Source organism: Sebastes umbrosus, chromosome 17 (assembly GCF_015220745.1).
Source record: "Sebastes umbrosus isolate fSebUmb1 chromosome 17, fSebUmb1.pri, whole genome shotgun sequence".
Classification (NCBI taxonomy): domain Eukaryota; kingdom Metazoa; phylum Chordata; class Actinopteri; order Perciformes; family Sebastidae; genus Sebastes; species Sebastes umbrosus.
The window spans coordinates 23707622-23732809 of record NC_051285.1 but is presented as its reverse complement, the minus strand read 5'-3'; the positions used below and the strand labels follow the sequence as shown (position 1 = coordinate 23732809).

General features: G+C 39.6%; 1 protein-coding gene across 2 annotated transcripts; it reads right to left on the bottom strand.

Annotated features, from left to right (window-relative positions):
• Positions 1–119: 119 nt before the first annotated feature.
• Positions 120–23662, bottom strand: LOC119476268 (galactosylgalactosylxylosylprotein 3-beta-glucuronosyltransferase 1). Of its 2 annotated transcripts, XM_037749642.1 has the most exons (8): positions 23243–23660; positions 10900–11164; positions 6378–6494; positions 5113–5263; positions 4082–4593; positions 2908–3204; positions 2469–2574; positions 120–1334 (listed from the first exon to the last, which is right to left on the bottom strand). In XM_037749642.1, exons 4-7 carry the CDS (start codon positions 5222–5224, stop codon positions 2488–2490), a joined length of 1008 nt encoding a protein of 335 aa, XP_037605570.1. In that variant the 5' UTR covers positions 5225–5263; positions 6378–6494; positions 10900–11164; positions 23243–23660; the 3' UTR covers positions 120–1334; positions 2469–2487. The 2 variants fall into 2 exon arrangements, with proteins under 2 accessions (XP_037605570.1, XP_037605571.1); XM_037749643.1 differs by lacking the exon at positions 6378–6494 and having other exon boundaries at positions 23243–23662.
• Between the last annotated feature and the right edge of the window lie 1526 nt (positions 23663–25188).

Genomic DNA, 25188 nt, shown 5'->3' with positions numbered 1-25188 from the left:
AGTTTGGGAATGGCAGTTATATTTGATATTGTTAGATTTGTATCACTTGTGTGAATATTCTGCAGAATGCAGTTATTGACAAGGACACATCTTCTGTAAAACAAAAAACAAAACAGGGAGCTGAGGCAGTAGTGATGTGAACAGCTTTCAAATGAACAACAAGCAGCATTGTAGCAACATCAGACCCTTATCTTCAAGCCAAAGTTCAGGGTTTCGGATGCCTGACACATTGATAACTGACCAAATTCCTAACAGTCACACAGTCTGAGATCATTAGCATTTGTAAGCGGTGCCTCTGCAAGTCAATGGGGTATGAAATCATCACTTGCAAGCCAGCCAACCATGGTGGGAATAATTAGATTGTGTAATACAGCTATTTGAAAGGATGCACATCCAATTTTTAGAGTAATGGCTTCATATCCCATTGACTCGCACATGCATAGCTCAGGACTAACAAGTGCATGGTACCAGTTACTCTGAAACAATAAATAATTCTGCTGAGGAACACTCAGTTCACTCAGTGGGACCTTAATTAGCTTATGACGACGTCTGTGAAGACCTCAGTAGTGTTACAGCATATCAGGAATAAACAAGAGCTTGGAGTAAATGACTGTAAGAGAGGACTTTGCTGTTATACTGTAATAAATCATTGCTCCGTGTTTTTTCAGTGCATGTGCTCATCATGTGCAGCTGAGCATGTGTGAATGTGTGTAGAGGAGTAACAGGACTCCTAATTAGTGCTGGGTTCGGGGTGCTATCTAAATAGCTCAGTGTTGTACAGTACAAGCGGGGAGGGCTCAGATCCCCTCAGTGCAGTCTGTCAGTCAGTGCTGACTCACTTAAAACAAGGGCCCCTTTTATTCCTCTGTGCAGCCCTGTGCCCGACAGCCAGCTCGCTCCAGAACAAAAGGGCCCTATTTCATGCTGATTGGATGGTTGGCTGGTGTTGTCTGCGCTCAGAGGGCTCTTTATTGCTTGCCGTGCCATCTCTTCCTGCAGTTTAAAATCACGAAACACGCTTTGTCTCAGCTCTCAGAGGAAACCTCAGTGGGCGAGCTCCTTTTGGCAACTCCTACCAATGTCTCGCATCAGCCAGTGCTCTGAGCAGCATGGGCCGGCTCGGTCTTGTGCAGTTGTGCTTTGATACTGTGTGGTATGTTCAAGCACATGGCTTGTGCTGCCTCCTGGGGCCAACAGGTCTGCCTCCGTTTCTAAGCGGTGGTGAATTACAGTTGTACTGTACTGTGCTGTGACGATATGTTTGACCCTGGCTATTGCTTAAAAGAGCTCCGAGGTTGGTTTGAATCCAGGTAGAATCCAATGGAGAAATGTCCCTGAAAGGACAGACAAGGAAGCAAAAAGACACATGTCAGAAGCAGAACTTATGAACAAGACAAAGAGTCTACAGCCACGCTGTAGTGCCATAGTGCAGCCTCTGTGAACTAAATGCTAACTTCAGCATGCTAACGTGCTCACAATGACAATGCTAACATGCTGATGCTAAGCAGGTTTGTTTACGATGTTCACCATCTTGGTAATTTACACATTAGCATGCAACATTTGCTAATTAGTAGGGCTGTCAACCGATAAAAATATTTAATCCTGATTAATCGCATGATTGTCTATAAGTAATCGCGATTAATCGCACATTTTTTCTATTCAAAATGTACTTTAAAAGGATATTTGTCAAGTATTTAATACTCTTATCAACATGGGAGTGGGCAACTATGCTTGCTTTATACAAATGTATGTGTATATTTATTATTGGAAATCAATTAACAACACAAAACAATGACAAAACCCTTGTCCAGAAACCCTCACAGGTACTGCATTTAGTATAAAAAATATGCTCACATCATAACATGGCAAACTCAAGCCCAACAGGCAACAACAGCTGTCAGTGTGTCAGTGTGCTGACTTGACTATGACTTGCCCCAAACTGCATGTGATTATCACAAAGTGGGCATGTCTGTAAAGGGCAGACTCATGGGTACCCTTAGAATCCATTTTCATTCACACATCTTGAGGTCAGAGGTCAACAAAATGTTGAAATCTCTTAAGCTTGTGTTACCGACCCTATTTCAGGCATCTAACTAAAAACAAATTGACTTTGAGACGAGGGAACCGGAAGTGCTAAAATGCTAACTCATTTCCGGGTTTTAGGACTCATTCATGTAGTACTCTATTGAGATATTTCAGTTTGGACCAAAGAGTTGGACCGACTCAGGGACCAGCATTGACACCCCTAGAGCCATGCCGCTAGTGTGGCTAGAAATAAAAATTGTGATAACCAACAACTCTGCAGGAGACAGTCCTTTAAATATGTTATGTAAAGGTCAGAAATGTCTTTCAAGTAAAGTCCATATCTCACAGTGCACATATGAGTTAAGATGTTCTCCTTTGGCCCATCCCCCAGAATAATCACTGTGGAAATGCAGCAATTTGCATTTCTAAATCTCTGCTATTACCTGTGTCAGATGAAGTATGTCATATCTCCACATTAGAGTCTGTAAATCCCTTCTTGCCCTCATTTACCAGCACAGGCTTCTCTGTCCGTGTGTGCCATACTAATACCTGCGGGGGGGAAAAAAGGGGATGGAGACAAGCAGAAATACAGCCATTATGATGAAACACTTCAACTTAAGTTTTGGCTCGCAGTGCTGTGCAGTTGTAATATACTACATCATACTTGCTACACAATGTCTAGAGGCAGAATGTAGCATCTGTTAAATGAGCTAGAAGTGTATAAGAGTTGGCTGTAAGCTGACAGTTTATTGACTTTAAGAACAAATTGTCATGACAGCCGGGAATCACAAGAAGCATTCTCTTACACTAGCAGCAGTTACAGAAGCAGCTTGTTTTACTGCACAGGGGGAGCACAACATGCAGACGGCCTCATTTTCTTACCTTAGTGCAGTTAGCAGCTTTAGGCTCCAAATCGCTGAGAGTGACCAGCTCCTTTAACAAACTGCTCTCCTGATAACCTCCCTTCACCCCACGTAACTTGAAATAAGCCTGAGGTTTGGACAGAATGAGGTGCATGTTCACCGCAAACCCAGCCATGTCGATGGCAAAGGGCCGGTGTGGGTCGAATACAGTCTTCCAGCCATACACCTTGCCCAAGGTGTTTACTTTAGGGGACTCATATCGTAGGCCGCCCACGAAGGCCACGGGCCACACTGACACCTTTTTGGTGGAACGCATCTGGGAGACAAAGACAGAGATCACTCATGAGTCATTTTACTTTCCATCAATCCCAAAATGTAGATTCAGCTAAAGACACACAACACAAGTAAGATGTCTGTGAAGAAATGAGGGTACATTGCATTCTTAGAGAGAAAATCAGCTCTACGTCATGTTTCTTTTGCTTTTCAGTTAGGGCTGTCAATGTTCACGCGACAATAACGTGGTAACGTAAATTTGTTTTAATGCCACTAATTTCTTGAATGCATTAACGCAATCGATCTTGTTGGTAGGTTGTGGCGGGTTTTAAAACTAGAGTGAAGATACTGGTATCATATGAAACTAGAAAAAACCTAAGGAATCCATTGGTACCAACCATCTCATACTAGCTTTAGGCTAAATAATGCTTCAAACTTTTGCAAAATTTTGGCGAGGAAAAACTCGCATGGCCATTTTCAAAGGGGTCCCTTGACCTCTGACCTCAAGATATGTGATTGAAAATGGATTCTATGGGTACCCACGAGTCTTCCCTTTACAGACATGCCCACTTTATGATAATCACATGCAGTTTCGGGCAAGTCATAGTCAAGTCAGCACACTGACACACTAACAGCTGTTGTTGTCTGTTGGGCTTGAATTTGCCATGTTATGATTTGAGCATACTTTTTATGCTAAATGCAGTACCTGTGAGGGTTTCTGGACAATATTTGTCATTGTTTTGTGTTGTTAATTGATTTCCAATAATAAATATAAACATACATCGGCATAAAGAAAACATATTTGCCACTCCCATGTTGATAAGAGTATTAAATACTTGACAAATCTCCCTTTAAGGTACATTCTGAACAGATAACTATTTAAACCCATTGAGAGCCCAATTTGCAATATATGTCCTTACCTCCTCAAACAGCTCCAGACTGTATGTGTTGTCATCGTCTGCAAAGTAGACAATCCCAGGCTGGCTGCTGTTTACGCCAAAGGTCTCTCGGAGCCACCGCAGGGCCAGGTTCCTCTGTATGGTACCCCGAGGTATTCGGGGGTCCCTAGTGTCCCCGCGTACCTTATAGTTCCTAGGTGTTTCCACGTTGAGGTGGGTGTAGTTGAGTCCCGTCTCCTGGAGGAGGCGGCTGACCAGAGTGGTCCTCCTCTGGGAGTCCTCCACCAGGATCCAGTGCAGGTTGGGCACGTGCAGCAAGGTGTTGGCCAGACGCGTCAGCTCTGCCTTCTGCACCGGCCGGCTGTAGGTGGGGGTGATGACGTGGATGGTGGCCAGGATGTCAGACCAGGGCGGAGGCCGGCTGTAGACGTACTCAGTGCGCACCACCTCCACGATGTCCCGGTTCTGAAGTGAGCAGGACTCCTTGACGGCAAAAGTATTCCTGGAGTTGGAGCGACCATCACGTCTGTCATCTAGCCAGGAGGGGAAATGATTACAATGATCCACTGTGTGCTATACTGATGGGACCTACATGAATACCACATGCTACATGAAGCCATTGTATATTCAGATTTATGTCTTTTCTGGACAGTTTGTTGTACTACACGAGACAGTGTGGACTGTGTATAATCTGTAGACAATTTGATGCTAAACACTTAGAAGTAAACAGACCCAATCCTCTGTGCATGACACCCTGGCTTCATGGCGTTTTATCAACATGTGACATTTTTCCCAGAGGGAAACATGGCAAACTGCCCAACAGGCAACAACAGCTGTCAGTGTGCTGACTTGACTATGATTTGCCCCAAACTACATGTGATTATCATGTGGGCATGTCTGTAAAGGGGAGACTCGTGGGTACCCATAGAACCCATTTTCATTCACATATCTTGAGGTCCCCCCCCCCCTGTCCATGCTGGAAGTAACACAAAAACCTTTGTTGCACACTGCTATGATAAATATTAATGGACAAAATGTTCACAATCTTTTACCCTTTCGAGTAGCAAGCAGAGGAGTGATGGCGTTCTGGTGCCAAACAGTGATGAGCAGTGTCCACGGCAACACGATCAACACAATGGCGACGATGTCTCGTCTCTTCGGCATCTCCAGGTTCAGACCCGAGTCATGTCACTACCTGCAAGGCTTAGAACACACGATGTGGTAGACAATCATAAGAACCAGAGAGCTGTGAAATGACCATGAAGGGAACAAGCTAACAAAATAAGTGTCTTTTGGAAATATTGTTTTAAATGTTGTTAGAGCTATATTGCTGTAATTATATTATTATTTCCAATTACTGTTATAGTTTTTTCATTTTTATTTTCTTATTTTTTTATTTCTTGAATTTGATAAATTACATTTTAAGGCCTTTTATTATTTTTACATTGATTTAAAAATGTGTCATTCTTTTAGAATGCTGTATAATATATACAATATGTTTAAAATAATTTCATTGTTTATGCTGTCAGACAGATATGTGCGGTTGGAGAAATTATTTGAAGTGTCTTTTACCATGAATCCATTCAGTCATTCCTTTTTAAAGGAAACATTCACTGCTTTCAGAGTTATATTTAGCATACTGTCTTTAGCCCATGAATGGATAAGCTGGTTGAGTGAGTTTCCCAATCTAATGGCCCATCGCTATATGTGAATTACAATTTGAAGCCCACATATGGTGGCCTCCTATTGAACATCAACATACTGTGGCTGCAAGGCACAAACTACAAGGAGGGAGGCATTGTGTTAAGAAGCAGTCTCAGCCTGCTGGAGCTGCTGCTGCACAACGGAAAATAGGTCAGAAAATGCTCGGAGCCTTCTGTTTTTGTCTCATTTGAAAGCATACTGGTGTAACGCAGAGAACGTTTGAGCTAATAATTTGAAGAGGGCTACAGTGTGGCTGAAAGGGTCAGGCCCTTTCCTGGCTGTAAACAGCTGACAGAGATAAAGATGTATGCATTCACACTTTTGTAGGTTCAGTTAAACCTTAAAATAGCATTGATACAACTAAGGTCTATATGCTCTTTATATTTTTATGTTGGAAATTATTTAATATAATTCAGTTACCTCAGTGGCAGAGATAGCCAGGCCTTTATTTGGGTTTGTATTTCAGACATGCCATTATTTCTTATTTCGCCTGTTAACGTGAACTCCATCCTCAGCCCTGGTGCCACTGGTGCATGTGTGTGGATGAATGAGAGGCAAACTGTGAGGCACTTTGGATAAAAGCACTATATAAATGCAATCCATATTGTCTTACCTATGTTTATAGCCAACACACATGATCAGTTGGAGGACTGATACTGTAGGCTCTGTATGAAGAGGCCTGTAGAAGAGGAGACTGAGTGTTTCAGTGGTTCGGTTCAGTTGATTATCCCTGCAGAGAGAAAACACACAAAGGTTAAAAACTTTTTGACAGCCAGTCATTTATCTCAGGAAAGTAATGCAGATATGTGACAATGTCTTCTGTTCTTCAAGTGTTTTCTAGACTTGCAAATGTGTGGGGCAAATGTTTCATATTCAAAATGGCATAAACAACTGTTTCATCTACGTTGTTTGTGTGCTTCTGGTATGATTCATTACAAAAGGTCATTCGTGTCGCAGTGTGTTTCAGGCACTAAGGGCTGGCTTAAGGCATAGGCCATATAGGCTGGGGGGCTGTGGTCGCCCTCTAAAAAAACAATAATAAATAACAAAATAATATTAAATAAAATGACTTTTCACCCCTGTAACTCTCTTTGTAGGGAAACTGACAGAACACTTTTAAGCCAACAATATCAGGGATCAATTGTTTATTTATATTATAATAGACACAGTCATTTGTGAAAATAAAAATTGTAATGTCTGATGTGTGTTGCAGTTTACGGTGTTGCGGTTTACGGGGCAAGGTTGGAAAAAGAAATGCTGATAGTTGACATATCACACAATGTGCTTATGTGTGCATGTGCATCCTTCACACTGGTCAGCTGATTCCTGCAGTCCAGGAGACCTGCAGCCTTCAATCTACAGCACAGATAGATGTGATCATCACTATAATACAGGCTCCAACCACTCTGTGTGCTTTAGTTTCCCCCTTCTCTTCATGAGACGGATGCTCTGCTGGTTAATCACAGGTCTTTAGACATAACTAATCCTTGATTAAAAAGGATCAACCCCAGTCTGAGATCAAAGGTTGTGCCAGCTAATTAACACATCAGGATTGGTTTAGTAGGGTCGTGTATGAACAGCATGTCATTGCTTTAGACAAGCTAATTATCTTTGCACATCATGTTGAGAAGCGATGACTCGCTCTCCACCTCCTCACCATTTTGAATCCCCATTTTATGGTGAATTGCTTCATGGCCGAAAGCAACCACAACAGTTTGGAATGATGTTCTCTCATCTACGTAATACACAGATTCTGGTAAGACAACAATCTAAATGTGTCATGGAGTATTTTGCTGAAGATGTCGAATTTTTTCTCTCTGCATCAAAATACACATAGCGGTAGACAATCATGCTGACAACTACATCCTGGGAATATTAGTGCAAGTGCAGGATGAGCTACAATCAAAATGTCATCAAATTTAGCAGCATTGCCTGGAGTCAATATGTGCACCTGTTACCTTAATTTGATTCCATTTGCACAATGCGTTCAAAAGTTATGGCAATTTATGACAAATAGGCCGTGCCTGCAAGAATTTGGCAACCAGTGAAATAAATATATATATATATATATATATATATATATATATATATACAGTATATACATACATTTCAAATTTCATAGGAATAAACATAAATAATTAAAAGGGAAAATTAAACAGAAATATCAATTTATGTCACCATTTATCAATTAATTAAGGGCTACATTTATTTTTAATGTAATTCTTGTCATGATATGGCACTGTATCCAGATCAGTTTGTATTTAAGTCCTGGTTTTCTGTTCAGTCTCTTTTGAATCCTTGATTTTGTCATGAGCGTTTCTGTTCTGTTTTGCCGGCATTAGACATTTAATTAAAATTATTTTCTCCAAGTTCCTGTTGTCTGATCCTGTTGTGATCTCCTGCATTTGGGTCCACCTGCTCCACTCTCCCTGACAATTTTTACTACATTTAATGACATATTTATTTATTTATTTATTGAGTCAGTTTTTTAATTTATTCATTTATTTTTTTATTTTGGCAGGTTCCGTCCTCCATAGATGGCACCTTGCATGACAGCCTCTGCCATCAGTGTATGAATGTGTGTGTGAATGGGTGAATGTTGACATATGAGTGAAAGGTGCTACATAGATACAAGTCCATTTATGTACACAAGTAGTGAAAAAATAAGTGTATATAGCCTATAAAAAGCACCAATGACCAACAATATTTGATCATTATTTAATTCATTTTGATGCTTCTGCATAACAAAGCATTGTTTTCTTCCACTTGGCCGTAAACATGGCAATTTGACTTTGTGCAAGCACTGAACCATGAAGCCAATTGAAGTGTTGCCTGCCAAAACCCCAATCAAAAACCTTTAAACCCAGAAGCAGGAATAATTCCCTTAAATGACACAAAACTGACCTGTACACATTTACTTGACATTGACTATTTAACTTGGACTACACACTCAACTTGTATCTGTTTGTGAACAATGCTGTGATTGTGCTCTCCAAAGCTGCTTTCTTTAATACAAAGGGTATAGTCAGACTGTTGAAAGGACCGACCAAACAGCCATAAATAACAAATCGGTAGGCCTACAGGTACACATATGGACCTGGCAGACTCTACATCACAAACCTAATGATTCCAACCCAGCGCTCACTAATGATAGACCTTGACTGGATCAAAGAGCCAGGAGTGGAAGATGGTGCCAGCCTCAGTCAGCACTTAAAAAGATCGAAAGCTGTGTGTTTAAAATGTATGGCACAGCTCACGGAAACTATAAATAGGTCTCTCTTGATATCAAACATTTCAGAGACGTGTCTTTTAAATCCTGTCTCAGCAGGGAAATCTATACTAATGTTGTCTGTGCTAATGACAGTGAAATGGCCGGGGCTGCTAGGAGCTATGAGGCGGATGCACACTGATGAGACATCCTTGATTTAAAGGCTAACAAGCCTGGAGAGCACCGCGCAGAACAAAGGACAGATACACCGCTAATATGGGATCCAGGTAGATAGCTTCAATGATGCTGAACCAAAACACTAATCACCGCACCTTTGCGTTTTTTTCTGTGTTCAACATCCAACCTGTCAGCCCTGGCTTTGACATTGCAAACTGTATCCAGGGCCAACCCTCATTACAGCAGAGAATTCCTCCAGGCAGGTGGCAGAGTTGCAATCAATACAAAAATCCCATTGTCATGCTCCTTTTGCAGTGCATTTGTCAGAAATATCTTTAGGTGCAAATAAATTCACAGCAGAGTGAGATTTTCTTCCATTAAGTCCTTATTACTGCAATCTGAATCCAGACAGCTGTTATTAATCGAGCATTAAACGACTCACCCCTTTGCTGACATGTCCACTTCATGATAATCACATTCAGTATTTTGAATGCAGTATAAATGTGTTATTTTTGCTTATTCTAAAATGGTGTATGTCTTCATACTGGGGTCCCTAAACAGTCTTTGAATTACATAAATTGGGTATGACTGTTGTGGATTCAATGAGCCCTATTGTAATCATGTGTGATAATGTTAGTCCCCATAGTAGCCATTTCATTGTAGTGAGACCATTTTTGTACTTGACCTCTCTGGATAAAATGACCTGTGGTGACCTCTAGGATCATCACAGCCTCATGACACTTTACAACCACAAACTAGAGACCTAAGGCATTCAGAGGATGGATGGATTTCCTAGGTAGATGGACAATAAGCCATCCAATCAGGGACAAATTCCCGCAGAAATTTCCTGCAGAAATCTTCAAATGTCAAAAGTTTTCGATACCAAATCACAGCATGGCTTTTTCTATGGTGTTTCTCAAGATCTTGGTGTCTTAATGTTGTATTTTGGAGGGATTATTGTATTTTTATCAATTTTCAAGTGGTAAAAAATGGTTAAATTTAGCACCAAATCTTTCTAACAATGATATCAACTCCAAAATTGCTGCAAAAAGACATAATAGAGCATAGGGATGGCCATTACAAACTTATATCATCATGTTCTACTACCTTATACACTTTCACAATTTATTTTAATTAATTAATTAATTAATTAATAAAATGTTTATGTCTTATTAATGACTGCATCTCAAATTAATCTTCAGGTTCCCAACTTTCAGATGATGTACATCACTTCTATGTGACATTTACTGTTGACTTTTTATCTGCCCCTGAACATCCCCTGTCACCCTCCCCTACCCTGGAATGGTAATTAAATCCTAATGGTGACCGTTGCATGTGTCTGTATACGATAGACAGCTGCAGGTATAATCTGATGTATTACTGTTTCTGGTGTTTGATGTTCTGATGCTTGCACTATCCCTTTCAACTGGTTCAAGATGTAAAAGTTGAGCCTGGTGCCTTGGTGTACGGCTGGTTTGGAATTCTAATATTCAGGTGCTGTGGGATTTTAGGGATGAGTCTCCCTGAAATAGTTTTTCACTTCGGTACCTTTCGTCTCAGCTTCTCTCCTTCTGGTGCTGCTCAATTTTAGTATTTTGTTGTGGGCCAAAGGAAAGTTATTTTCCCCGTTAGACCATTGTTTAACAATAATGATACAACCGAGCATTCACTGTCAATTGAATTAACTACAATACAATGTTATGTCAATAATAAATATAAGAATAATAAAGTGTAAGAGATGTTTACTTACAGAAATGAGTGATGATCCACTTGTGCCACAGAAGTCTAATCCCGTTGTGCTGTGTTAATGATTAAGGTGCTGATCATGGCGCTGGGCCTTGATGTGTCAGCTGTGATGAACAGAGGGATCCATCAAGTTCTCTTCCCAAGGAAGGAGGGTGTATTTGGTGCACATATGAGCACCAGAGTCCGGGTGACAACCAGCGGATTTCGTCCACAGCATCCAGTGGGTGCTATCCAATCCTCGGGTAGGGTCGCGTCCTCAGTGCCAGCCCCTGTAGAGACAGAGGAGGTCATCCCTCTGGAAGAATGCTGCTTCTCATGGCAAAAACAAAGGATGGGATTGTCAAAGCTGATGGCAAGGGGACGGGGCGGAGGGGCAACCATGGCCGGAGGACTCGGGACAATAGAATATATCACATGAAAAATGTCACAGCCGCACAAATGGAATTCTTACACTGAGATGAAGCGGGATATGAAAATTTGAGGGAGCCAAGCATAACGTGGGTGTTGTTTATCTGAGGCATAAACAGCTATAGTCACATGGTCCACTAGTCAGACAGTAAGGGCATTTCTATTCATTTGGCTTTCATTTCCTGACAGGCGTATGAAAGGAGTGCATTCTTAATTGTCTCCTATGCTTGAAAATTCTAATAATGGGACAGGGTAAAAAAAAAACAAGGCTCTAATCGAAAGAACTCCACAGATGGAGAGGAGGCAGTACAGCTCATATCAGTAATTAAAGAGGATGGTTATTGGCATGTGACAAAGTGCAGTGGCTGTACATGAAGCTGCTTATAATGGGTGACTTACAGTAGATGAGTGACTATGACATAAATCACACCTATACTGTATTAAAGTTAGAGAAATATTTATTTGTTCACCAGCGTGAATGCATTATGAGCAAATAGATGGTTCCCATGTCAGACATGACTTGTCATTGCAGGGAAATGGGAAATCACACGTGTAATATGGAGGACGGAACCTGCCAAAATAAAAAATAAACGAATAAATTAAAAAAAATTACTCGATAAATAACTAAATATGTCCTCAAATGTAGCAAAAATAATATTAAAAATAAATGTAGCCATTAATTAATTAATTGATGAAATTTAACATAAACTGACGTTTTAATTTGCTTCCTTATTTATTTTATCTTTTTAAATATTTTTATTTTTTTATTTTTTATTAATTCATTATTTTTTGCATTTTATATATTTATGCATTTATTTCTTTTATATTTATTTTTAAGTGCATGTATTTATTTATGTATTTTTGCATTTATTTATCTATTCATTAATTTTTATATTTTGGCAGGTTCCGTCCTCCATAGTGTAATGCCACATCATAGATGTCCAGATACGAGCAGTGGAGTCCGTCTGGTAATTCTGTCTCAGAGATAATGTAAATATATAAATAATATAACAAGGCTGACATAGCTAACAGTGTTAACATGGGGTGGAACCAGAGGGTGGGCGTTGCACTTTCGCGGCAACGCCAAGGGTCGGGACGGTGTTATCAGCTGTAACCGCTGTATGAGCGCAGTGCAGCGCGGTGGCCATAAGTAGGGCACGCTCACATACATGACAATGCATGACAATGCATGAAAAGGCATGCGCGGCCGGCATGGCGATGTCAACAAAACACAGAGAAGCTCTGATTACAACACACAAAGAGGGAGAGTGACTTCATTCTCTGCTCAGGTAGACATTACTCCTCTATATCTAGATACTAGTTGTTTGCTGCTATATTAATGCTCCGGATATCGTATAGAGAACCTTTAAAGAGGTCGCTAGAGTTACTATATGTAAGTTACTGAGCTTGTATCTCAAATGGACTGAGATTCTGCGTCAGGCAACAGACTGCCAGACGTGAATCAGTATTCATCCTTAAATTTCTACCTCCTCTGTTTACTTCTTTATTCCTGCTTCCTCTCCCGTGTGAACCGTCCCAACCTTCAATTTCCCATTTTATTTATTTGAGCACAAGCGCCAGGATGTGTTACCATTATCCCTGTAATTCAAATCAGTCATCATCAATATTTCTCAGATATTAAAAAGACTATTTAGATGAGGTATGCACCTGATCACCACTGTGGGGTATTCATTGTCTGAGTCAGCCTCATTTTGCTCAGGAAATACGCTGTTTATTCATGCATATGTTATTAGGGAGCCAAAAAAGACGGTGCGTTTATAAACAGCGTTTCGTGACCAAGAGTATTAGCTGCATTGTGATATGCGGTGCTGCTAAAAATAATGTGTGCACGTAAACAGATTTGTTGTAAAAAAATAACTGCTCTCAGCTCCACACCTCTTCTCTCCAGCAGAAACACCTTTCTGCACATTTCTAAACAACTTGTCGTTTTGCTGCCCCGTCCTCACATGACACTGCAGAGAAAAAACACTTTTGAGTGAGATAATACAGAAGTTCGGACTCAAAAGATCCACCAATAGTACTCCTTGTGCTCTCACTCCTCTCTTATTTAATCATTTCCATCATTCCATCAATATTCTGTCTGCATCTGTTGTTATGTGCTGAGGCTCAGAGGAATGCCATTCAGTGTTTGACAGATGGGTGATTAATGAGACGCTGATGCAGTTTCAAAGGTGTCGCAAACAGAAAAAGGTGTAGGTGTGCTATTAAAATGCAAATCATTAAAACGAAACCACAATTAATAGCTTCTCAAGCTGGCCGTGGTAATATTGATGTGATGAAAACACTGTGAAGCATAACTCCGGTATTTTTCCAGTGCGGTGGGTCCTTTAAAAATCATCTGGTTGATAATTAGTGGCTTTTCACTGCAACAGCTCTATCTGCACAAAGTGTCATTTCTCACATCCTGCAGAATATGATACAACATGATACACAACACAACGCAACACAGTAAGTGTTGCGTTTTGGAACCTGTCTGTGACATGGCCAAATTCCCGTCACAATGTCAATTAACTGTCGAAGTTAACGCAATAATAACGTGTTAAAGCAAATTTGTTTTCACGCCACTAATTTCTTTAATGCATTAACATTTTTCGGAGGTTGTAGCGAGCTCAGTTGTAAACATTGGTATCATATGAAAGTAGAAAACCTAAGGAATCCATTGGTAACAACCATGTCATACTAGCTTGTCGTGAAGGAGGCTAAATAATGCTCCAAACTTACAAACTGTCAAACTGGCCATTTTCAAAGGGCTTCCTTGGGAGTAAATACTGCGTCCTGTGAGTACAGTGAGTGATGTTCTATATTCTCGTCTGGCTTTGAGCAGATCAGAATATTCCTCTCATTGCAAGTATGTCGGCAGGTCGAAATTTTCTCATGTCTAGATAATCAGTGAATGAACTTGTCAATAAAAGTCCATATTTAGAAACCTTCCCGTGTTTTGAGGCTGCATTGTCAGACTGTTTTCTATAAGGAATAATGATGTTAAGGTAAAGGAACAACATGGAGGCACTGATGAGTTGATGATCTATTTAATGAGCAACACTGATGAAACTGTTAGATATCTTACAAAAACACCTTTAACTGATCTGGTGCAGTGACATCATGCTGAATTCAGTCCGACTTTGATGACGTATGCATCTTATAGACTTGTGTTAGGGCCCTCCACTCTCTCCTCATCACACACACACACACACTTGCTGCATAAGATGAGCTTGTATTCCCAGCATGTCCTTGTTTGTCAAGAGAATGCTCCAGAATGAATCTATTTTGATTAGTTTAACTGCATGCATATATAACTGTTAGAGCTAAACTCATATCAGGAAAGGGGAATTCACACTATCGTGACTTATGGATAAAATACGGGTAGAGCAAAGTCAACCTCTAATACCTGAGAAATTGATTTTTATAGAATGTCTTCTTTAGAAATTGTGTTATTAAAAAAAAGTGTAGCAAGTGAGAGATAGTTCAATAATTTCATATGTGGGCGTATGCAATTACAGCTTTCTACTGTGAGTATTTGCAAGTACAGACGGTGTGAAGTCTGACATTTTAGAGAAAGTGTTAATGAGTACCGCATAGCACTATGCCAACAATGCATCTCACAGCTCCGACAGGGAAAGTGGTCCCACTTACAGCACAGTTTGCATTTGTAACTGGGATCGTCGGCTTGATTTAAAAACACAACTCTGGAACCATATACAATATAATGCACCTGAGTTTCATCACTGGACATGTATTTCATAGCTCATAAGAGTGAGCATGAGAAAAACAGGGCTGGATGTTTTTTTGATCAGCCAGTAGTAACATTTTTGTTTTGGGAATAGTGGTTAAAACAATAACCTAAAGTGAGACTATGGAACTTTTGAGAGAAGACATAACACATTATTCCTCTTACAAATGAAAAGTTGAATTCAGGGGCGCCGCAATAGCTCACCTGGTAGAGCTGGCTGCATCAAAGCAAAGTGATGCAACTTTCTGAACTTACCAGACTGTTCTAGCTGTCAAAGTTAACGCAATAATAAGGCATTTACGCAAATTCATTTTAACGCCTCTAATTTCTTTAATGCTTTAACACAACTTGCGATTTTTAGGTTGTAGCGGGCTCAGTTTTAAAGCTAGAGTGATGATACTGGTATTATATGAAACAAGAAAAACCTAAAAAATCCATCGGTACCAATGAGGCTAAATAACGCTCCAAACCTGCGCTTAATTTTGGAGAGGAAAAACTGCCATGGCCATTTTCAGAGGGGTCCCTTGACCTCTGACCTCAAAATATGTGAATGAAAATGGGTTCTATGGGTAGCCACAAGTCTCCCCTTTACAGACATAGCCACTTTATGATAATCACATGCAGTTTGGGGCAAGTCATAGTCAAGTCAGCACACTGACACACTGACAGCTATTGTTGCCTGTTGGGCTGCAGTTTGCCATGTTATGATTTGAGCATATATTCTAAACTAAATGCAGTACCTGTGAGGGTTTCTGGACAGTATGTGTCATTGTTTTGTGTTGTTAATTGATTTCCAATAATAAATATATACATACATTTGAATAAAGCAGCATATTTGTCCACTCCCATGTTGATAAGAGTATACATGACAAATCTCTCTTTAAGGTACATTTTAAACAGATAAAAAGAATTGTGTGATTAATTTGTGATTAATCGCAATTAATTAGTTTTGCTACTGATAGTACAATATCACAAAGATTAAAATTTGACCTATGGTGACAGATAAGTGGTTGGTGATCTACTTTTTGTCTTAGTTCACATGTTACACCTCAGACTTGACAAAGAGACAGATGATATTGGTAGGAAGATGCCAGTGTAACACCTTGACATATTATATTCTCTCATCCTTGCATAATGTGACGGCCTTGAAATAAAGTCTTATTAAAACACAATACCTTCCAGTGATTTATACGGTCATTTGAATGAAATGTGCACTTAGACCGTGGTCTGCTTTGTAAGTTGTTGTGCTGGCCAGTAAAACCATGGAAGCAAATCAAATCCAGCTCATTTATAATAAGCAGATGAGGAGTAAAAACGGTGTCGCAATAAACTGGCCCGACTCTCTTCATGCATGAGGGGTCCCGTCTTACAAAAATAAAATCCACTTTCATTGTCAAAGTTATATCACGGTTAAATCTACACTTCCATATTGTATCACCCTCTAAAACACTTCTGAGATTAATTCAATACATTTAAAAGTTTTGAACTTTATGTCAAACTTACATCGCTTAATTCAAACTTTTAGAACTGTTCATAAACAGAAAATGAACCAATATATGCACCCATTATCATTCACTAGTTTTGGTTACGGGCACACTGTAATCTAATTACTGCATGTACTTGGAGTTTGAGAATAATTTGATCAAGCTGTTCCCTCAGTTAACACTCCCATTTTCTTGCTATTTTGCATACCGCATTTGTTTATGGAATAAATAATTATGTGCTTGTTTTCCTTGAGGCAATCAGCATTCATCAAAATTCATGCCTTATCACAATATGAATTCGCTAAATATGACCATAATCAAAGTAATAATTATGTTAAGATGCTTATATCACCGTGTCGTAATTGCTGCATTCTTGTAACAGAATCCAAATCGGCAGCTGAAGGCAAATGACAATCTGTTCCATCAAAGATCACAGTGTATACACGACTGCTGAGCACAAGTGTAATATTCTGCTGGGCATGTAATTAGCTTAATCCAATTATTGTCATGATCAAAGCGAGCAACAACAATTCTCTGTAAGTTGTCACAGTTAATGGAGCAGCTTCTCAATTTGCCTTGAAGTGACATCAGAATATTCTCGTCTCTACATTTGGAAGAAATGTGGTAATATTCACACGGAGGAGTTCAACGCAGATGGTGGGAAATCAGGGTAGCATGTGGTTTACTGTGGAGTTTGCACTTAAAGCAGCAGTGGGTAGGAATGGAGCGAATATGATTAAAAAATGTTATTTTTTATAAAATGGTCATTATATCCTGACAGTAGTGCATGAGACAGGTAATCGGAAAAAAAAGATCATGAGCCTCTGTGTCCTCTGGTGCTCCTGATGGCTTACGCAAGATTTCACAGACTGGAAGAAAACAACCAATCAGAGCCGAGCTGGAGCCTTGCCGTCTCTGAGCAGCTGTCAATCACTCACAAACTCCAAACAAATTGTCAAACTAGGCAGCGTTGATCAAATATGAACCAGTATTCTGTTACTGTAATGCCTATTTCTCGCCTCAAATGTTGTCAGAATCATCTTGTAGTGTACTGTTTGGCTGGAAAATTAAAGAATTTAGAGTAAAGGGCCAAAGGGAGAGTTATTCCCTTTGGCGTGGACTTTGAGCTTATTAAATTTGCAGACCTTTTACATGCACAAAAACTATATAAGACACTAAAGGAAAGGGAAAAAGCACAAAAGCATAATAAGTTTCAGTAAATCAGCATTCAATTCCATTTCACTGATTGAAAGTACACCCCCACAAAAACAATCAGAGCTACATATACAATCAACCACAATCAGTAATGATGTAAATGCATGGCCTTGATTCAATTATAATGCACACAAGCAGAGCAGCTTCCATTATAGACAATCATATTATACTGCACGCCACCCATCCTGATTACAAACACACATACACAACACACACACATTAACTTGTTTACTAGTTTTTCAGTTGTTGAGGATGTTTGTCCTAGGGATGGATAAACTTTAAAAGTAGTGCAGTAAGTTTGAACTAATCTAGTCATTATGAGAAGGTCTCATTTAGCTCTTTCCTCCACACTCTGAGGCTCCAGCCCACTGATACGCCTACTGATGGAGGGAAGTCAGCAATTGATTTTTTTGCTTTTGCGCAAATTGAGTAATGCAACGCTTTATATTATTGAATCAGGAGTGAAACCAGATGTTTGTTCATTCCTCTTTAACAGATTGATGTCCAAGATGTCCACTGCTGCTTGTGCATGAGAATAAGCAGTAGGGACAGAATCACACTCTACTGGCACGTTTCCACCAAGTAGTTCACTTTAGTTCAGCTCGTTACACAATACACCAATTATTTTTGCGTTTCCATTAGGAAAGGTTGTGGATGGTACCAATAGCACCACTCCAGTTTTGGTACCACCTCAGTCGAGGTTCCAAGCGAATTGTCCATTGCACATTTTTGAGTTCAAAATGTACCTTAAAGGGAGATTTGTCAAGTATATAATACTCTTATCAACATGGGAGTGGGCAAATATGCTTGCTTTATTCAAATGTATGTATATATTTATTATTGGAAATCAATTAACAACACAAAACAATGACAAATATTGTCCAGAAACCCTCACAGGTACTGCATTTAGCATAAAGAATTATGCTCAAATCACAACATACATACAGCAAACTGCAGCCCAACAGGCAACAACAGCTGTCAGTGTGTCAGTGTGCTGACTTGACTATGACTTGCCCCAAACTGTATGTGATTATCATAAAGTGGGCATGTCTGTAAAGGGGAGACTCGTGGGTACCCACAGAACCCTTTTTCATTCACCTATCTTGAGGTCAGAGGTCAAGGCAGATGCCATTGGGAGCACACCGGAGGACACAGAGGCACATGATTTTTTTCAGATTACCTGTCTCATGCACTACTGTCAGGATATAGTGACCGTTTTATAAAAATAACTTTTTTTTAAATCATATTTGTTCCAACCTGCCTACTACAGCTTTAAAGGGTGCATCTGTGCGTCGGTATCGGACACCAAATGCTGCCAACTACGCGTCAGTATTTGAGGATGTAGGAGTGAGAATGGGTTGTCCATACAGGTGGGAAATGCCGCACAAATTCCAGTTCAATATCAGAGTAATTAGGAAAAGGAGTCATATGCTGCTAAAAATATAAAATGCATTCATGTTCACTCTATTACACAATTTTGACTGTTGATGCCAACTTAGTTTGAGAACTTTGCCTAATATGTTGTAAGGATGGGAAAGAGAAAACACGTCATTATAGTACATCTGAAACCACTTGATAGCCAAGTTCTTGCTGGATACTTCAATAAATATTACATCCATCCATCAGTCAATAATGACACATTCCCATGGTTAGCATTAATGATACTGTTCCTGTTATAGTCTACAGATCAGTGGGAACTTCAGAGGAGTCAGCATCCTGTTCCGTAGGACGATAGTGCTGGTTTTCGCGAGGTCCCGCTCTTTGTATTGATCTGCTCATGCAGCATTCCCTCCGCTTGAAGTGGGAATTTGCTTCTGATCTGAACCAGCTTTCAAGTGGGCAAAAACAACCTCAAACAATCTGATTCAAAGGCTTTTTTCTTTTTTTTTGTAATGTACATCAAGAGCACAGAGAAGCACAGTATGTAGACAAAAAAAGAAAACAGCAAGCCTGCAGAGCCGGTTCAAAGCGTAATGTTTTCTCTTGAATATCTGTCTGAGCTGCTCTTAATTCTGATGAGATGCAGTCGATGTAGATTACACAGGAACCAATGCGAAATCAGAATAGTTGGGAAGGATTTCAAATGCTCCATGAAACAGCCCTCTGATGGATTTCCAAGCAGCTTTTTAATTTAAGATCAATCTATCTAACTATCAAACTAAGAACCATTTGTGAGCAATTTGTTAATGAACAGACCAGTAGGTGAAGAGGATATCTGAAAGTTAAATCTTTAGACTTCATTATAAAATAATATGGCAATGATCCACGGCTGGTGCTGGTGCAGTTACTGACACTGAGGTGCCTGCAGCACAGGCTCATGTTTTACACCGGCAACGGACGAGTTTGTTTTGCACAAAAAAAGCTTCTCAGTAGCTGTCACTTTCTAGCTTGTAGTTTCATAAAGTGTGAAAAACACCGGCAATAAACACGTTTTAATGAGAAGAACAAATCTGTTTCTAGTCACTCTCTGGTACAGTCTAGAGCAGGTTGAGTGTTGAGTGTCCCTGTGTAAGTGAACAGTGAGACCCCAAGGAGCATTTAAAGAGGAATAAAGAGTGAAACCATGGTATTTTTCTGTACTGACAATTTAGACCAACGAGGCTTTACACTGGATTCAACTTTGTAAACCAAAGAAGCAGTTAAAGCAGCACAATGCTGCTCATACTGCTGTTAGAGCTGGAGTAGTCAGGTTGGAATAAATATGATTAAAAAAAAGTTATTTTTATGAAACGGTCACTATATCCTGACAGCAGCTGTCAATCAATTGCAGTCAAACTAGGCAGCGCTGATCAAATATGAATCAATATTCTGTCACTGTAATGCCTATTTCTCACGTAAAATGTTTTCAGAAACATCTTGTAGTGTACTGTTCAGCTGTAAAATGAAAACGTTTGGGACCATGTTGAGCTCAGTTGAGGAAATACCAAGCACCGCCCACCAGCCAGAGCTTTCTCATTTTACAGCTAAACAGTACACTACAAGATATCTTACGTGAGAAATGGGCATTATCACGACATCAGCGCTGCGTAGTTTGACCGTTTGATCGGCGTTCACGAGTGATGCTAAAAATATTCTGACTTCTGCCACATTAAGGTTTGAATCAAAAACGTAACAGGCTGAAGCAGCATCACTAGAATATCCCTATGTTGGAGATCTCATTAAATTGTCTCAACTTTTGCACATATATGGGTATACAGTACTGCTGATGATTTGTGACAAATATATATATATATATATATATATATATATATATATATATGTTAAATGGGTTTAATTGTGCTGTTGTTTTTAATGGTGAAACAAATTGGGACAATACAGCTCTATTCTAGTCTTTATTATTTTCTAAATATATGTAAGCTTTTGTATAAAAGATACTTGTTTTGTGATAATACGTAATGCAAAGGGGTGAATATGTTTTACTTCATTAGCGTTAGTATTTTGAGAAAGAAGTGTTAGTTAGTTAATCTGCAGACAGTTTGGCAGCAAGATGGCAAAAAGACCTCTTGAAGATCATCCAGAGTCTAATTAAAAGATTGTAGATTTCAGTGGTGCTGAACTGAGCCAAGGACGACACATCTCAGAAAACTACAGTTTGACAGTGACTATACAAAGCACAGATGTGCAATGTTACTGACAGTTATGAGATTTCATGCCGGTGTGAAACAACAAAGGAACCAAGAAATAAGCTCAGATCCTTAACAAATCTACTCTGATCTGAAGATTCTTAACAGTCTTCTGTACATGTAGGGGAGACCGGGGGCAATTATAACATCCCAAATATCTCCGATCAGAAACAAGACAGAACCATGAAACTCATTATACACATGGTCTGTAATGATCCCTCTCTGATGTCTCATACTTATCAACGTTTTTTGCCAAGACCTTTTTTGTTGAGGTATGAAAGTATTTAATTGTTCAATGGATATTAAATTGTTTTAACTATATCTCTGTTCTTGGTAGTTTATTGTGGTCTTTAGTATTTCTATGAAGGTATTACTTGTATTGTTTCAATTGCCCCCATGCATGTGCTGCTACAATCGCCCCTGCACGTCTAGGGGAAGATGTAACATTTGACTTGTTTCAATCAATATTGTGACTCTAACATTGCTTGTAAAACATTTGATGACACAAATACAAGTCACTTACATAATAATTGGATCCAAATAGCTCAAGAGGTTTTTGGGTGTTTCTGCAACTATACAGGCATTTTTAAGTCCCAGCAATGAAATTTGGGATTTTAGTGAAATGCTTGATAAATACACACAGCGTTATTACCCATCTTGACTTAAAAAAAGATTTATGGAACTTTTTATGGATCCAAACACAAATTTTCTTCATGTCCCACAACTGTGGTCTCAATGATGAGATACATAAAATGAGCTTATTTCACATGGAATTGTTTCATATACATATTACTTTACACCGTATTGAAATTATTTATTTATTAACAAATAATTTTTCTGATTTTTTTTCATCTAAATGCACCTGTCCCACACTTCTGAGTCCTTACCGCGACACTGAACAAATGCCATAGTAAAAGTTTTTTTCAAAGCCAAACAAATCTAGTTTCTATGGAAACAGAAGTCAGCAGGTGAGCACATGAATGACAGGTTGGGCCGCCCACACAGGTGACCCTCAAGACCAAGAAAAACATGGTATTTATTGTGTGTCCTTACCATACAGCTTAGTAAATTTGTATTTCGAACTACATTTAAAAAATAACTCAATATTACTATTAGATGCTAAGAGTCAAAGCTAAAGTAGCAGACCTGCCATTTATCTGCAATATTGGCAAAAAAATGTCATTTCTGCAGTAAGGACATTAGATTATTAGAATATATAATATAATAATAATATAATATTATCATATTATTTCATATTTTATGTGTATGAAAACTGACATCTACTGTATAGACACCGTCCAAATTCTTCAGGGTGTAGAGAAATCATGAAATCCTCGTTTTAGAAAATGTTTTATATCAGTATTTCCAATGAAGCAGAAAGCTGGATGAAAATGAATTTACATATCTCAAAAATATTATAGAAATTAAAAAAGGAAAATGTATAAAATAAACGTTGGACATTTAGTAAGAAATAGTGATGAAAACCATAAAAAATGAACACGTTACAGATTAAAATCTAACCACTATATGTCATTTTGTGTACCTGTTTATATATACTCTGATAGTTAAAATTAAAATTTATAGAGGTTGATTTTTTTATTTTATTTGGTAGAGTCGAAAGTGACCGTAGATGCAGAAACATCAAAACCCCAAATATGTTACAAATGCCCCTGGTCTCCCCTATTTTATCCCCATGAAAGTTCTCTGTAATCCAGCCTGACAGATAGCAGAGGGTTTGAAAAACTCATCTCTGTTGTAGCTTGTCTTGTTCAACACACATAATAGATCCAGCAAAGCAGGAGACAAAAAACATCCATCCATAAAGCATGTCCTGTAGTGCATTTAAAGGAGAGAAAAGGTCCAGACCTTAATAGTAGACTGGAGCAGCTCAGCATCCACTTCTTCTCCGCATGTCGCCTTCTCCTCTGCCTCCGAGCTCAAAATGATTTCATCAAGACAGATGGAAATCACTCTTTTTGCTGCCGTTTAACGGTGTCGCTGCCATTCATATAGTCTACATGTACGCAGCATCCCTGGATGAATGGACCGGGCTTTACAGGTGTACATGTCGGTGATGCGCTCCGGAGCTCCTGCTGTGCTCCAGTGCGCACAGACTGAGAGATGTGGGAGAAGAGAGGGACGCTTCTTTATCACTAAACCCTCCCTCTTCTGCTCTCCTCCCGTCGCTCTTCCTCTCTCTGTCACTCTTCCTTCGTCTTATTCCACTTTACTGTGTATAGCTCCAAGCATTGACATGAACACCCTGTCTCCTCTGTGTTTCTCTTAGTATTAATGCTGGTAATTGTCTGATCCCTGCAGGTGTGAGAGAGAAACAGAGAGAGGCAGACAAGGCTGCTTGAAGGAAGACATCTGTGAGTCAGTGTATTTCTATGGGACTGAGGGAGTCTCTGCTTTGAGGGCAGGACCAACCCCCATCCTCTCTGAAACAAGCAGCTATTGGCATGTATGTATACCAGAGAGGCAGCCTGCAAGAGGATGAGAAGGAACCATCATGTAGAGGCAGCATCATTTGATCAGCTGTTTGTGTCTAAGAAAGACAAAGAGATTGTGAAAAGAGATAGGAAATCCCATAGATTTAAACAAGCACACCTTCATAAACGTGCACACGCAATCCCATTTTTTGACATTGAGAGATCACCCCTGCCCCGGGGAACCATTAAGCGCCACTTTTCCTCTTTTTGAAAGGTGTGACATTTAGAAGAAATGCTAAGCCACTGAGGGTGATCCACCAAACTTGAGCCTAACCTTTACTAAATAATGGTTTGTGGCTACGCATCATGTGACACCTCGGTAATTGGAAAACAGTATTCAAATCCAAGTGCCTCACTGTAACAGTTGTAAATGCACTGTATTAATCAATGAAAAGAAAACAGTGTTGGTATAAGTAAGACGTGCACCTCGGCCAAGTGGTGATGAAGTGAGTTATCGCCCTCTTAAGCCATTAGTCATATTTTCCTCTCCAGTGCTGTGACAGAGCTGAGATGTATAGATCTACATCACTGGCTGGAAGTATAAATCTGCTCTTTAAGAGCCTAAGTGATTGTCTTAAGTACTATACTATATAAGTACTGTAGCAAACTGCAATTGCTTTAGCTTCATAATCTTGCTAATGCACTAGAAAGATCAATGTCTACGGGTGTTTTACAGTTTATTACATGTCGTTTTGTTTTACGGTTATGTTCTGTAATTTGACGGTATCGTTCTGGAAAATTTGCTGTCAGACTTTTGACTGTTTTACAGGGTTTGATTTATAATTAATCTGCTCTTAAAGAACCCGACATCAAAGAACAAGCGGCAACAAACCTTTGAGTCACCTCACGTCACCTTTGTATAGTCCAAAAAGTTGCACTTGAACACACCGCAAAGACAACAACCAATGGCCAACTACCACGTACGTTCTGCACGTGCGTGAGAGGAAATAACTCTCCACACCAGCGAGCGGCGGTAGCCTGTATTCGTCATTCAAAAAGAAGACCGAGGACGGTGGACATACAAACCGTTGATATGTTACGTAAAATAAAGCAGCGTTTGACAAACATTTTCACACCACTCTCACTCACCACTTGGATTTATTCCAGACGGCCGTGTCGTTGTGAAAATATCCGTGTATTGGAACGATCAGATGAGATAAAGATGAAAAATGGGAAGAACGTTCTGTGTGTTCTCTCTTGACTTTACTCGATGGCTTGCTTTCCTCACGTCCGTTGCTCATCTGGTGCACTGATTTGATTAAGCGGAACAGCCAATCAGAGTGATTTCTCTCACCCACTGGTTCAAAAAACCTCAGACAC

What these genes read in the sequence shown, in the direction of transcription:
- LOC119476268 (XM_037749643.1), bottom strand. Translation starts at nt 5,224, where the DNA reads ATGCCGAAGAGACGAGACATCGTCGCCATTGTGTTGATCGTGTTGCCG. An exon ending in GTCTGGAGCTGTTTGAGGAG is followed by an intron (nt 3,205 to 4,081) that starts GTAAGGACATAT and finishes TTTGTCTCCCAG; the next exon opens with ATGCGTTCCACCAAAAAGGT. An exon ending in AAGCTGCTAACTGCACTAAG is followed by an intron (nt 2,575 to 2,907) that starts GTAAGAAAATGA and finishes TCCCCCCCGCAG; the next exon opens with GTATTAGTATGGCACACACG.